Source organism: Tyto alba, unplaced genomic scaffold (assembly GCF_018691265.1).
Source record: "Tyto alba isolate M040663 unplaced genomic scaffold, T.alba_DEE_v4.0 Super-Scaffold_7, whole genome shotgun sequence".
In the NCBI taxonomy this organism is placed as follows: domain Eukaryota; kingdom Metazoa; phylum Chordata; class Aves; order Strigiformes; family Tytonidae; genus Tyto; species Tyto alba.
The window spans coordinates 37,691,405-37,706,721 of NW_024881328.1; the positions used below are offsets into that span (position 1 = coordinate 37,691,405).

Sequence of the window (15,317 nt, forward strand, 5' to 3'; positions counted from 1 at the left end):
AGTACTTGTAAAGTTGTTTGTGAGTACTAGAATATTCACCATCCGGTAGAAAGTATGTTGCCTAGAGTAACAGATGGTCATAATGTTCTCTTGGATGTAGGTAATAGTGTATTAGTTCACTTAAATGTAACGTATTTTAGAATTTAAGAGTAATTTGTTTATATGTAATTTTTCTCTCTTTTTATTACACTGCTTTCCCAGCAAGGACAAGTTTGGAAGGTTTGCAAAGCTTTTCACCTTCCTTTTGCCCGCTTGCCCGCTTTCAGAATCGGTCTCATACTCCATGACTTCTGTCTCTACAGTCCACAACTCGGTCATAGAAATCAATGTGGAAAAGTTTTTAAATGAGCTGTCATTTGAGTCCACGATGTTGCGTAGAAACGCCTAGCATGTAATTTAGTTTTGCATGAGACACGAAACTCCTTTGCAAATCCCTATGAGGACTATAAAACTAAATGAATATTTGAGAGAAAATACAGTTTGAGCACAAATTTCATCATGTAAGTAACGCTGCTTTTAGTATGTTTCTCCAAACTAAATGGTACAGCATGGCTTGCTAGTCAGAGTAGCTGAGAAGTAGTAGTGTGTCTGACAGCATGCACTGTAGCTGGCAAAAGTAGGTGCTTCGTCAGTCGTTTGTCCACAGAAGCTGTTCTGATATGTCTATGTAAGTTATTTGAGACCTAACACTTAGTTGTGACTTCTGTTCAAATCAAAAATTAATGAAATTTCTTGATTGCTGCTTTTAAAGCACAGCCTATGCTACTGTAGGAGTAAAGAAAATGAGCAAAACTTGAGTTCTTAATTTAGGGAAATAGGATACTTCAGGCAAGTACCGGTGGCTTTATTGTGGGATGGAAAATTGTCTTGCAGTTAACAATTTAAAGAAAAATTAAATGCAGATTGGTGGTGGGGCTTTTAGTTTTGTTTCACAAAGGATAGTTTAATCATTTAATGTGCCCAGCACTGTCCTCCACAGATGATGACATGATTGAATTTTCTAACAGTTTATTAACTCCAGATGAATACAACACTACCTCAAACCAGGAATAGCATTAAAAGGAAACATTTTTTTTTTCTCCTTCCTTTAGGATTGAGTTTTTTCCCCTCACTGCTGTTCTGCACTAACTGCTTTGATACTTCCATGCATCTTTTTCAGTAGAAGAGCATCCCTGTACTGTTTCCCATTGCATATTTCAGCTGTGACAGTCCCTGCACTTTGCCTTTCATTTTATCACCTGCTCACTTAAAACAAGCAAACAAAAAAAGAATCTTCCTAGTTTGTCTTCAGATTTGCAACTATCACTTAGCTTTAGATGGATGATTGTGTTTTTACTTCATTCTTATTGTATTTTTTTATAGGCATGTGGTGACCCCAAAGCCAAACCATCCTATCTTATTGACAAAAACCTGGAATCTGCTGTCAAATTCATAGTCAGGAAGTTTCCAACAGTAGAAACACGCAACAACAATGTAAGTAACCGAATGGCGCTCTAAGTATTTTTCTCGATACCTTTCAGCACTTGTTGCTCAAATCTGCGAGGCTCTGTGTTCTTATAAAGCATCTGATGCTGACAGTTGCAGTTGGAATATAGTTGTTGATTCAGATGTTTGACATGATACTTTAAAAAGAACTATCTCCAAAGAGAGAATATTATACTGTATTTCTGGCTTGTTTTTGTTAGGGTAGACACTTTCTGGTTTTCTTTTTGCCTACTCACTTCTGTTCCATTTCCAAGAACTGTCAATGGAAAGTAATCCTCGAAAAAAACATACTTTACTTTGATAGCAGAAATTCTTGGTGACCAGACTGATCGCAGAAAATGGAAGTTGTGTAACTTAATTTGTGGTGAGACCCAACCAGCTGATCAGTAAAAGGCACCTGACTGCAAAGTGGGAAAATGTGCTTGTACTTTATAGGTGCTCGTAAAAATAAACCTTGTGAAGTACAAAAATATGGAAATGTAAATGTTTCCTCTTCAGATGTAATGAGTCCAGTTGTAGTAGGAAATTATTTTTCACCCTTCTGAGTGATCCAGTATTGCTGAATTTGACTTTGTGGCCTTTTAGAGCTAATTACGATTATTAGAGTACAGGTAGGTGTTTTGGCAGGTGATGCACACTTGTTTCTCTGTTTCACTTTGAAAGTCAAGGGAAAGATTCTTTGGTTTACCTGCTTATATTCCTTTCTAAAGGCAGAAGGTGGAGGTAGGTGTTGGGTTTGCATGTTCCCTGCATGCAACTACTTGCATGTGTGCTTGAGAGGTTTAGGCTTGCTTTAAGCATTTAGGTTTCTGCAGAATGGTTGTGGTAATAGCAGTGGGAATAATTAGTTTCTTTTACATTGCCATCTAGAATTTCTATATAATGCCTCCAGTAATACCAATGAAAAAAAATACGAGAAAAACTTTCCCTTATGGACGAAATAATTTCAGTAACAATGTGCTTTCTTACTGTAGAACTTGTACATGTTTTGTACATCTCTGTATTGAATTTGATTGTGTTAGTGACAAATACGGCAAATTCTTTTTTAAATTTATATAATACATTAAAGCCTTTAAACCACGTTTGGTAAATGCTTCCATATTCCCTACACTTCAGTGGCAGATCTACTCTTAAAAGTAAAAGATTATGTACACAGAACTTGTTTAATGTACTTGCATGTACTCTCTATATGTCTTCTGGTTGATGGCTGAATTTGGAGCTTAACTAATGAGAAATATTTAAGGATTTGGTACTGTGAAGTTTATGGAAAGAGATCAAAGCTAACTTGATATATTTTGACAATCACGGTTTCTAAAATAGGACATGCTCATAATGTTTTGTCATTGCCTTGTGTTTATTTACCATGAGCCAGCCAGGCCTGTGTTTATTAAGCACAGTTATCAAAAGCTTACCCTCCTTACATATGAGCACAGTTCAAAGTAGGGATTCTGAGCTCTAGCAGTAGGCAGCTGGGGTTTCCCTCCCTGCGGTCAGAGCTGACAGCAGTTTGCTTGTCATAGTTATTTACAGATGTGTTCCTGTAAAGTCTTGTATCTCCGAGAGAGATCTTCACCCGTACCAGATAGCCAGTGAGCCAAAAGCCATGTCACGTGCAAAGGAAGTTCTAGTGCGATGTAAGATAAATTTTTGTTTGTAAACTTTAGCTTCAAAAAGGCAGAAGCATTTAGCTCCTGGGCAGGAAGATGTTCCCCTCCTTGCTCTTCCTTTGTCTCCCTCCTCCCGCTGGCCAACAACCAGCTCACCATACGTTAGGAGGGCACAGCAGTGAGTTCCTTCAGTAGGGAAATGGGTGATCAGAGGTTTAAAAAAGGACAAGACGCTTATTGGAACAGGGACACATTGCAGCAGAAATAGTTGAGAAATAACCTGTGCTTCCTCCTTGCAGTAAAAATTTCAGGACAGCCTTTCAGGGAGGGGTTTTGGATTTTGTACGTTCAACTGCAGCGGTCGCCGTTGCTTAGCTTTGTGCACCTACACAGTTAGTAATACCTGTTGACATGTCAGTAGGTGATGTTGCCAAAGAAGCTTGTATTAAGTTAGAGAATAGGTAGTGCTTACTTTGCCAGCTTTTTTGAATTTTTTTTTTTTTTTGGTGCTGGACCTATTTTTAGCTGTTAGTTTGTTTTTTCTCAGGTACCATCATTTACAGTGTTTTGTGCTCAGAGGTGAACAACGCATTTTACTGAAGAGTATCAGGAGTGTCTGCTGTAATCAGATGATCTTGGAAAGCCTGCATTTTTATTCTTTTGAAATAAGTGACTCTGTTATGTTTGCTGTTGATAGCTTTTACATCTTTATTCACAAAAAATACAACTCCTGGTTTTGTTTCTCCTTCAGTGTTTGACATGCTGAGTCAGACTAGAGTGATGTCTGGCAATCGCTGATTTTCAATATTGTACCAAGAGTGAAAGTTTATGAGCAGTTGAAACAATGAAGTGCTTGATGAATCCTTGCTGACCAGGCTGAAAAATAAAATGGAGTAGTTCATCTTCCAAAGGATAGGTTATAGATAACTCTGGACCTCATCAGGTCATAACTCACTCTCTTCTGTTGTCTCAGGGCAGTCCCTGTGATCTTTCACACTTGCCCTTTCTTCTCCAATCACTCTCATGAAGTGTATAAACTTGAAAATGTGCAGTTTGAAGACTGAGTTCTTAAATCAACTGTGAATTATGTTGGCCGGCAGTGTAATATTGCTTAATAGCGTATAACATACCTGCAAAGGAGGGAATGTATGTAAACAAAAAACCTGGAGGATTGACAAAGTGAAAAACAAACAATTTTAGAGTCCTATTTGAAAATGAAACTGTATAGTAATAAAAAGTTTCTTCTGTGTTTGGGAAATGTTAATATTTATATTTAAATTGACTAAATCTTTGTTTTGGAGATGCCCTCCAAAAATCTTTATTGCACCATCTTTCTTGGTTAGGTCAGTGATATGACTGTGCTAGTACTGACTCAGAGTAATGCTTATTTTAGTGAATTTCCTTGCCTAGCCTCAGAATAAAAGTTCCAAAGTAAGGGATGCAGAAGCAGCCTGATTTTTCTGGAGGTTTTTTTAGTCCTCCTCATCTTATAAGGCATATAGGTAAGGTTCTTACCACAGAGAAATTAAAAGAGAACGTGGCAAACTCCAAAAAAAATGTAGTAGGACGTAAAAAGTTCTGTCTTATCAGTCAATGCTAACATATAATACCATTGTAAGACCAGAATAAAATTCTTCATGCTGGGGAACTGGAGATGCAGGGAGAGATGATGTAGGTTTTCTTTAGATTGTGGGTAGGGTCTGTAAAATCTGCTGCCTGCATAGGTAAAGCTGTGTGTGTCTGTGTGATGGAGTTAGCCTCCTTTCTGCTTTCCAAAACACCACATATGGGAAGTCGTGAGAATATCTGCCTTCTTTCTTGAACATATGTTTTTCTTTTACTCAGATTGCTCCTCAGCAATTTCAATGCAGAAAAACTTCCTATATTTTTAAATGTCTCCTGGAAAAGTTGAGGCTTAGTCATTGCTTAGCGGTAAGCAGACCAGTGAAACATCGCTCAGAAGTTTGTGAGTGTATGGTTAGTGGGAGAGATGTCCATGTTTTCCAGATACTGCTGTTCTTCTTTTAGTAGCTGTCTTCCCAGTACTGTTGCTATCAAGTCGACTGCATTTTGTATTGACTGCACATTAAATTTGTTGGGAGATAGGATTTTGATTGTTTATTTACCTGATTTAACTGTAATAATTTTCTGCTGTATTGTGTCCGTGGGAACGGGAAATAAGAGCATGTGAGAGTAGAGTACAAGCAGTGTGAATATTTCCAGCCTGGATAAGTTAAGATCTATTGATACGAATTTGTTCACCTTAACATTTTATTTACTTTTTCTTCATGGGTGTGTTGGCTTTTCCTTTTAGATCCCAGTATGTATGTTTGGCCTGGTTACTGTGTCTTTCACAGTTTCACTTCATAGTGAGCTGGTTGTATATCAACTTAGCTGGATGTGGGAGAGATGGTGTGGGCAGAGAGTGGTTGGACCTCCTTGGATAAAGGTTATTGGGAGACGTTAATGCATGCTTTCATTAAACGCTTTCTTCTATAATAAAATTACTGAAATATGCACTTTATAACCAACCTTGATTTCTCACTTGTCATAGGTGCTTCCAATAATTAGGTTTTTTTCAAAACCCTCAGTACAAATAATTATTTGCTTTTCCAAGTATTCCTTTTAGCCCCTGAAAGAGGCACAGTGCCTAAAGGAAAATGTCATTTGTTTACTTGCTTGTTTCTAATGAACCTTCTAATATTGTAATTTTCACAGTGCTAGTGAAGATAACTTAGAAATTCTCTTCTGAGGAAAGATAACATTGGGGAGGCAGCTGTGCTGCCTCATGTATTGATAATCCCTTTTCACTAAGAAATAGTCATTTATTCTTGAGGAAATTATATGATAATTAACACATATGGCAGCTGGTTTCTTACGAGTGACTTCAGTAACTTAAATTACCAAATTCAGTGACCTTTAAAATTTTTATTCTAGTTTTCTGGATTGCTAGATCTCTTGTATGGGAGACTTGATTTTTCAAGTAACTTACTGCTTTCTTAATCAATAAAAACCCCACTCCCCATTTTGTACCATAAAACTAACTGGCCTCCTAGACATGAAGACTAAAATCCTTTCCAAGTAAGAGGATGCTGTGCTTTTCTTGCACAGCTGCCTGTTCAATTCTGCTACTGCTCAAGGAACTTACAGTGCTGAAGGAACCACAAATGAGACTGATTTTCCAAAACTCACTGAGGCAGCAGTTTAGTTTACGGGAGTTCCCCTGCATGAGTAAAGCCAGGTGATGAGTAACTAGTTTCTGTTCAGCTTTGTATGAGCAGTTGGGATTTCTTATACTTGAGAATAGGATGTGCTAATGATAGTTTATTTCAGAATAAACTGCGAATTATCTTCAAATAATAAAATTTTTATCCACAGTGTTACTAAAAAAATCATTCAGAATTGAAATTGCTCCACTAATGCCTTGCTCTGATAAAACCATGCCTGCTATTCTCATTTTGTACACAGTAGCATGTCTGATGTCTTCAGCTGTTGCCTGTCTAAGACTTGACTTTGCAGCTTAAAATGATTCATGGTATAATATGATCAGAGAATAGTGTGTAAAATTTTTCAGTCTAACACTCATTTGCAAGTGAGCATTTTTTCCTAGCTGTTCCAAAAGGTAATGTGAACACCTGATGTCTTCAAAATGTTTCACCAAACAGAACTGTCACAATGTAACTTAGATTTTTTCAAAGTTGTAAGCTTTGTCAGCAGTGATGTTTATATTCATGGTGTAACCCTTGTTTGTGCATGAATTTGGAATAGAGTAGCATCCAAATACAATTTAATTTTTATCATTATTTGTAATAAATCATTGTAGTACGCTGCTGTAAGTCACATCAGCCCATATGAGTTACTTGCCAAGGTAAACCAAACTAATCATCTGCTCGCTCTTGTTGCTTAATTGTGTACACAATACCTGCAAAGGAGTGAATGTGTGTGTAATACTTAACCTGTTTGCTTCATCCATTAAAAGTCTTTTTTAATTTGATGATTGACAACTTAAGAGTTTGGCCATTAAAAAATGAAGAATTAATACCTAACCGGTATTTTATGTTCAGCGGTGTTACTGGGATGGCATTCCAAAATTAGTTTTCGTGCATTTTAAATAAATAGTTCTTTAATAATTTCATGGCATAAATGTAAATATACAGTCAGTTAGAGAAGTATATCCAGAACATTTTTATCTATAGAATAGCACAGAGGAGACTTGTTCTGTAAATGGTTGCCTCAGAGGTGTCAAAACCTGTGGCCAAAGCTTGTATGATATGATAATATGTAATAAACCTAATGATGGAATTACTGTGTGAATTTACGTAAAAGAAAGTGAAAACTGATCTACCTGTCAGTCATAAGGAACAGTTTCCCCATACTCTCAAAGAGGAGCGTCACTGCTCTGATTGTCTGCCATTATTAACAATATGGTCAACCCTGGGGGCAGTAACAGTTGTGCAGGGTCATGGGTGGCTATTTCCTTTTCAGAAGAGTTAGTGCCAGAATCTTGAAAACAAACCAAAAATAGATCTTGCAGAAGAAATATATTATTTAGTAAATATGTTAAATATTTTATTACATCTTTTTATATGCAGCATGTCACTTCAGAGGCTTATTTTAATTGGAAATAAGAAAACCAAGAACACATCCATCCTTCTACAGTTAGTTTACAGAATTTAAAAGTCATTTTTTTCATTTGGTTAGATCTTTCTCTCACTCTCCCCACCGCTCTGCTATGGATTTTGTAGACACAGAACTTTGTTCAATTGAGCTGATTTTTTAAAATCTTAATCTAAAGACTCTACGTGGCAAGCATAGTGAGTATAATAAATAAATAACAGTAAGAATACTGACAGTGATTATTTACTCCTACCCCCAGAATTTCAACAGTCAGAATTGATAATACAGCTTTTTGGGGCCTGTATTCCATCTAGTAAGACTAAGTTGATGGTGTTTTCTCTGAGGACATTGTACTGTCTGTGGTGCCGGTTTGTAGAAAACAAATAGAAGTGTTTAATGATCATACTTGCAGGAAAAATACCACACTGATAACAGGAGAAAATTGTCCTCCCTACTGTCTGTCCCTGGATCATGAAGACATTTATTCACCTACTGCTGCTATCAGTCAAATTAGTATGATAAGATAGTTATAGAACTACAGATACTCTCTGGTTTTCCAAACATAAAACTCTTTGAACCACCTTTTCTAGTTGTCTCTTATTTTTCCTGTGCCTTCATACTAAATTTGTATTTATTCACATTGTTAATACGTCAGCATTGGTGACATTACTTTCTTGTCTCTAAGCCATTGTGTTCATAAGCGAGGCTGTCTTGTGCTTTCTGCTTTGTTTTTCACTTCTTATAATGCACCTCTTTAATGTACTTTCTCTTTGTACATAATCAGTTGTGTAAAGATTTGGGGGGTTTAATATGAAGAAGGAAAGGCACAAAGCAACTTGATAAAGATCAGTTCCTTCTCATGTAAGTAACGTACTTCACAAAGTGTCAGCTTCACTCTGGTATTTAATATCCTGATTTATAAATAATTCAGATATGATTGGAGATACGGTATTTTGTTAATAGATAAATTATTTCCGAAAAATTGTTTAATATTTTTGATCTTGCTATATTATGCTAAAATTTCTACAGCTTTTCATATGTCTTAAATCTAATCCCCCTCCTTCACCAAAAATATTGCTGTCCTTGTTAGTATAGTTTGTACTTCAAGTTCTTTAAGAATAAATAAAACATTTATGTCTAACCAATCAACAGGGCACGGTTAGTTGTAGTGAAAATAATCTTTTGATGCTAATGATGTTTTAAGGGTTATTTCTTCAGCTTATTTTAAAACTTTGGTTGAATATCGGAAACAGGAATGTTTGCTGATAAATGGAACTGCAGGTTGAGGAAAAAAGCCTCAAACCAAATATGAAATGATGCAGCACCAGCTACTTCTAAACAGCAGTTAGGAAATTAGTAATGGAAAGTTTTGTTGCAATGGGTGTGGAAAGAGCTACACCCACATTCCTGAGTGATAAAAATGCAAATAAACATCCAAGACCCTACATGCAGCAAGCTGTACTTTAAACATCCCTGAGCTGGCTGTGCTGTATGAATTGAACTCTTTGCACCATACTGATTTAACAGTGATTACAGCTGATACAGTGTTTTACTTTGCTGTTAGTATTTTCAATAAAAGCTTTCTGACACCTTTAACACTCAGAGCTCAAAGAATGATCACCTTAACGCTATGAAAGTTTTGGCGTCATTTAAGTGTAAATATTTCTGGGAATACAGATAACTAGTTAACAGTGCGCAGCAATGATTCCTTAGTTCTTGGTTGAGTGTAACGAATACCTTCCTATGTTCTCTTATTTAATGTACAGTTTCACAGAATTCCTGAAAAAAAGATTATTTCTTTTGCAAGCACAGTTCCCAGCACTGTCTCCCTTTTTACCATATCTTCCCCGTTCATGTATTGTCACGGAAATGTGTTGTGGCTTTGAAATTGCTCTGTACTTCACAAGTGGACACTGAGTTGCTATTTGTTATAGCAAACATATGTGTCATGTACAACAACCTGTAATCTTGACAGTCTCCCTTAGCACTGCACCTTGTTTACTGTGAGTTAGGATTGCAGCAGGAAAAAGTTGTTAAGGCATATGTGCAGTTGTAATGCAAGGTTTGGGTTTGTCATCTTTCTGCGCTAGAATTACTCTTATTTCTGTTCCTGAAGAATCGTGAAACAACTCTTCAAATTAATCCAACTCCTGCTTGTGTTAGCTGCACGGAAACAAACCCTATTTCTTCTTGGCGTTTTAAAAACAAATCACTGGCAAGAAACAGTTTAAACAACAGAGACAGGATGACGATTAAACCCAAGCATTTTAAGTGCTGAATGTTCATTGTGTAAGAACTGTTGACTGAGGAAGCAGCCCGGAGAGTCCGAAGGGTGCTCTCCTCTGGCGAGGTCCCGGCTATAGGTGCAGGTTGTCCCCGAGCCGGGCAGCCCTGCGGGAGCTCCGGCCTCCGCGCCTGATGATGCTGGGTGCCTCCTTCCCCGAGCACAGGACAGTTAGACTTCAGGGTGTGCACTGGGAAAGCAAATTCACGCTGAGGATCAAAATACAATTCATAGGCCTTAGATTTGGAAGCAGAGTTTTGTAAAGCAGCAGTTGAAATGGAAATAGCCTATTCCCTAGTGTGTGAGAAATTGCAAAATAAGCACATGTACTTGTACCCATTTTTCGTTTAAGTCCCAGCTGATGGCTGCGTGAAGGAAATATTCTATATAGGGCTGGTATTCAAACTCAGGCCTTGAAAGGTAAATCCTTTGCACTGGTTTAAGAGTAGGCAGGAGTATTTTATAATACAGCCATTCCAGTTTGCTTGCATCTCTGTGTATGCCTGTTTTCCTTGGCTATAACGGAAGTCTTATGGCTCAAGGCTTCTAAAAATCATAATCGCCTCTAAAAATTCAGAGGAAAGAAGCAAAAATTATCTTACATGTTGTATGCAGTAGTGGTCCAGGCAGTCTATTTTTTTTTAATTTAGAGGAATTTTGGTGCTTTATGTAAAACTGAGAACACAAAGCACAGCTTTATCAAGAGAGGAAGATGAAGAAGCATATTCAGTTCTAACCTCTCATGGAAATAAGCTAGCCAATTTGAAACAATTTATTTAATCTTATTTATAATCCGTTGCTCTTGCTGAGAAGAAAATCTTGTTTAACTTTATCAGTCTTTAAAATCTTGCAGCTTCTTGGAGGGTACTTTTTCATATTGAGTGTTATAACTGCTTTAACTCATTTCAATTTATATATCAGGAAGGAGACAATTCATAGCTGGATATTGCAAGTTAAATAATCGGATTCTTGCAGTGCTGAGAGACTAATACGTAGATAAACAGAATGGCTGTTCAGCAACTGCTGCTTTTTTGTGTTCTTAATTGAAATTATTAAGTGATCTGTCTGGTTTTTTCAGTAAACTTTGAAAGGTATGGTAATTAAATGTTATTCCATTGTCTGTTTAAAAAAAAAAAGTCTGTGTGAACTATTTTAAGCCTTTGTATTCACATTTGCCTCTTCCATTTTATCCACCAGTGTCTAATGCTAGTGTTTTGCTTCTTTTTTGTTTATTTTGTTGCTTTTGTTTGAATGTATTATTGTGTTTATATGGAACTGGTCAAAGAACCGTTACTGTATTTTATGTTTGTATCTACATTTTATTTTGCATGCTTAACGTGGCTTTGCCTGGATATTCTTTTTGGTAAGTTCAGAATTTAAAAGCATAATGTTTTTCTGTAGTAAAGTTTGTAACCTGCCACCATCTTTTTTCCCACCTCAAGTAACGTCTTTTGGGTTGGTTTGTCGTTTTTTCTTTTTTTGTGTCATACTGATTTATGCTACTGTACTGTTCTGCTTTTGCTAATTATACATATGATAACACTTTTCCTATCTACCCATTTTCATCTCTAGATGAGCTAAACAATATGACTTTGGTACTAATGTGTACTAATATGACTTTTATCTTCAAAGTATAGTTGGCAGCTGTTAAAATGATCTGTTCTGAGAACTGTGTGTATTTGAGGCACATAGAACCTCAGTCTTAGAAAATAATGTTAAGGCTTCTTTGCATAGCCTGGTGGTTACTCTGCGCTTCACAGGTATTATTTTTGAGCAGTCTTCTCAAGGTCTTCTAAGAACAGTGTGCATGTTTATGTTTCTCTTCTAGCAACAGCTCGCTCAGCTCCAGAAAGAAAAATCGGAGATTCTGAAGAACCTGGCATTATACTACTTCACGTTTGTTGATGTTATGGAATTTAAGGTAAGGAACTACAAATATGTCAATTGTTGTGTCACATCAGGTTTTTGTCTTTTTATTTATTAAATAACACTACATAATGAAATAGCTGAACTTATAGCTCTGTTATAAAACAAAAAAAATCAGTCTCCGTCACTAAGCATAGTAAAGTGATTTACTTAGATGTTTTTAAACTAAAGTTATTTTTTTGTATTTAAAGGACCATGTTTGTGAGCTGCTGAACACTATTGATGTTTGCCAAGTCTTCTTTGATATTGTAAGTTTCTGGGTTTAAACTTTCAAATGCCACCAAAAGATGTTTCTAATCAGAGTCCTGGGTGGAGCATTAGGACTTGTTCATGTTAGCCCAAGAGACATAACACCCCTAGCTATAAACACAGGATAAATAAAGCCACTATAATCTTTAGATCTCTAACTTTTATAATAGCTTGAAATCAGAAGATAGACCATTTTAAACAAGCTACTTATGGACCATAGTAACAGCATTGCCTGTTACCAGACATACAGATCTTTCTGTAATTTTTGCTTTATTGTATCTGCAAGTTAATTCTTGGGGTTTACTGTCATCTGTATACCTAAGCCATGTGAGGCTCACAGGACAACAATGTTCCTGGTGTCCACCTAAGCTGTGTGAAGAGGTCACTTCTGGTGTTGACTAAAACAAGTACAAAAGCAGGTAAAAGTGTTACATTAAAAAAAAAAAAAAAACCAAAAAAAAAACAAAAAAAAAAAACCCAACCAAACAAATAAAAAAACCCACCAAACCCAAACAGCTAAACCCAAAAACACCACAGCCAAACACCTTATAAACCACCAAACAAAACCTCAAACACCTTTTCCTCTTGGTTTCAGCTTGTTTTCTTAATATTCATGTCAATTTGCTAGTTTCAGTTGTCATTTTAAATTTGTCTGACTTAGGCTTAAAGTATGAAAGAGGAGTAGGTATATACCCTATGGAATGGTGTTACCAGGCCAGTGGGTATGTGCTAACTTTTTACATTACAGAGTCTTATTAAAATACAATTCACAAGCAAGGCACTTGCTGTCTGCTTAGTAACATCCAAGAAAAGTTTTCCTAGCACTGCTACCTGTGACACGTAAGCCTGGAAAGATTTATTTGCGTACTTACTTTCATGAATGCAAACAGTTCTGGGGATTTAGGTGAATAAATTAAGATTATATGAAGTCTGTGTTCAGCCAGAACAAAAACTTTGTTCAAGACAGTCCACTCTATTTTTAAAAACGCTGAAAATTGGTGGAAAGGTAAGGAAAAAATTTAGTGCTTGTTTCTAAAAGTTTTAGAATGATCATTTACTTTTTTTTATCTTTAGACTGTAAACTTTGATTTAACAAAGAACTACCTAGATTTGATTATAACCTACACAACTCTAATGATACTGCTGTCTCGAATTGAAGAAAGGAAGGCTATCATTGGATTGTATAATTATGCCCATGAAATGACACATGGAGCAAGGTAAAAATATGTTGTATAAGAAATGTGTGTAATACTAATAATCATAGTAACAGCTACACCTGAGTGAATTGTTTGTTGTTACTTTTAGTGACAGAGAATATCCACGCCTTGGCCAGATGATTGTGGATTATGAAAATCCTTTAAAGAAAATGATGGAGGAATTTGTACCTCACAGTAAAGTATGTAACTACTTTTCACAGGCACACAGTAACCTTAATTGAGAGAAGCAGAGATAAAGAAGTAGATATGCAAGAGTTTTTGTCAAAGGCCATTAAGTAAAATCTCCTGTAAAATTTATGCCTATAATTAGTGTCTGGGGCTGGGAATTGATATTCTGTTAAACAACAGAACCTATAGAAATACAGAAATCGTTAAGACTCATTGGTAAGGTTCCCTTTTATTCGCTAAGGGTTAGAAAGTCATTGAAAATCAGTTGTGGATCATCTGAGAATAGCTATGTCTGTGTTCTGTTTTGGTTTGTAGATTAAAATTAAGGAGATTCCTAGTGTTCCTATGAAATCAGTTTTGTGCTAGTTTACCATCCTAAACGAATGTGTGTTTCTGTTTTGTAACCTGAGAGTTTTTGCTTTGAAATGTCCTTAAACTGGGGATCCTGGAGATCTTTAATAATAGCTCCTATACTCAAAAGCTGACATTGTGTACTCTGCTCAGTTGACTTCACTAGGTTAAATGAACCCAATTCCTTTAGCCTTTTCTGTACAAATGTTTTTAAGTTTGTATTCTTACACAGCTGGTTGTGCTGCAGTTCTGTGATGATTTATCTAGGCTGTATTTCCATATGAAAGTACCTTGGAGAAGTGACAGAAGCCTTGCCAAACTCAATGTATATCCTGTTTATCACTTCCATTTGTCCACTAGGCTTGCTACTCTGTCGAAGGAAACTAGGTTTGATCAGTACTGACCAACTGTTACTTATAGAGGTGTTTTTTTCTAGATGCTTACAGATGGATTACCTAACAACTTAATTTGGAATCTTTGGCAGGAGTTTAGTTAAATACTAAGTCATTGCATGAAGTTTTTAAGGTTTGGGGGTTTTTTTCCTGTTTTGAAGTCTAGGTGTACTGGTTGTGTTTTCCTCTTCTAGTCCTCTTGAGATTTTTCTTCATTTCCTGAAACTTTTTAAGATAGCCACTAGTAGTTCAGAGAGTTTTCCAGCTACTTCTCTAAGTGCTCTGAAGTGAAATAGTTTTGAATACTTCTCATTTGTCTAAATAATCTCTTATCGTACTTTTGTTATACTTTCCTCTGCACAATTCCTGTCTGTTAACACTTATTTAAGTAAAGATCTCATTTGCAATTAATCTTTTCTTTTGCACGTTTTAGCAAAGTTGCTTCACTTTTCAGTATTATCTTTGTTTATGCTCTTGTATTTAACAGTAGACCAATCCTTTCCCTTGAAATGTTTTGTAAAGCCATTTTTCAGTCCAATTTTTGCTCTTCTGCTTATTCTGCGCTAGAGGTATAAATTGGGGTCAGGGATCCCTTCGAGCACCATGCATGCTAAGGTTGCACTCTCATGGAACTGCACACTTAAGTTGTCCTTTCATCATCTCACTACTTTGCAGCAAACCTGACAGTTGTTTAGTACTTTAAATTGGCTTCAGCAGATGACTTTTGGGGTTTTTTTGCCTGACTGACCTTCTCTGCTGGCATAATGCTTACCTGGCTCCCTGAGGACTCATGCAAGCACCAGTACTGATGCAAAAGACAAGGAAATGGCGTGAGACCACACTTACTCATTCATAAAGTGTAATCTGCTACAAAGATGCTCCTGTAGACAGTGTCTACTCACAATAATTATTATTTGCTAGCAAAGAGGGAAAGACATACTAAATGAAGTGGCAGAGAAGGGAATAGCACAGTAATTGGGATACTTGAATAAATAATGAACAACTTTCAGTTGTACGTGAC

At 36.4% G+C, this 15,317-nt stretch overlaps 1 protein-coding gene across 7 annotated transcripts in view; it reads left to right on the plus strand.

Annotated features, from left to right (window-relative positions):
* Positions 1 to 15,317, plus strand: part of NCKAP1 (NCK associated protein 1) — a 77,416-nt gene that overhangs the window by 26,468 nt on the left and 35,631 nt on the right. For 3 of the 7 annotated variants that reach the window (XM_042808519.1, XM_042808518.1, XM_042808521.1), the window contains 5 exons: positions 1,363 to 1,473; positions 11,828 to 11,914; positions 12,111 to 12,167; positions 13,243 to 13,385; positions 13,474 to 13,564. In XM_042808519.1, coding sequence (XP_042664453.1) covers positions 11,903 to 11,914; positions 12,111 to 12,167; positions 13,243 to 13,385; positions 13,474 to 13,564 — 303 coding nt within the window. In that variant the 5' untranslated portion in view covers positions 1,363 to 1,473; positions 11,828 to 11,902. Of the gene's footprint in view, positions 1 to 201; positions 220 to 285; positions 501 to 1,362; positions 1,474 to 11,821; positions 11,915 to 12,110; positions 12,168 to 13,242; positions 13,386 to 13,473; positions 13,565 to 15,317 lie in introns of those variants that run through there. The other 4 variants (XM_042808515.1, XM_042808516.1, XM_042808520.1 and 1 more) reach the window with 4 other exon arrangements.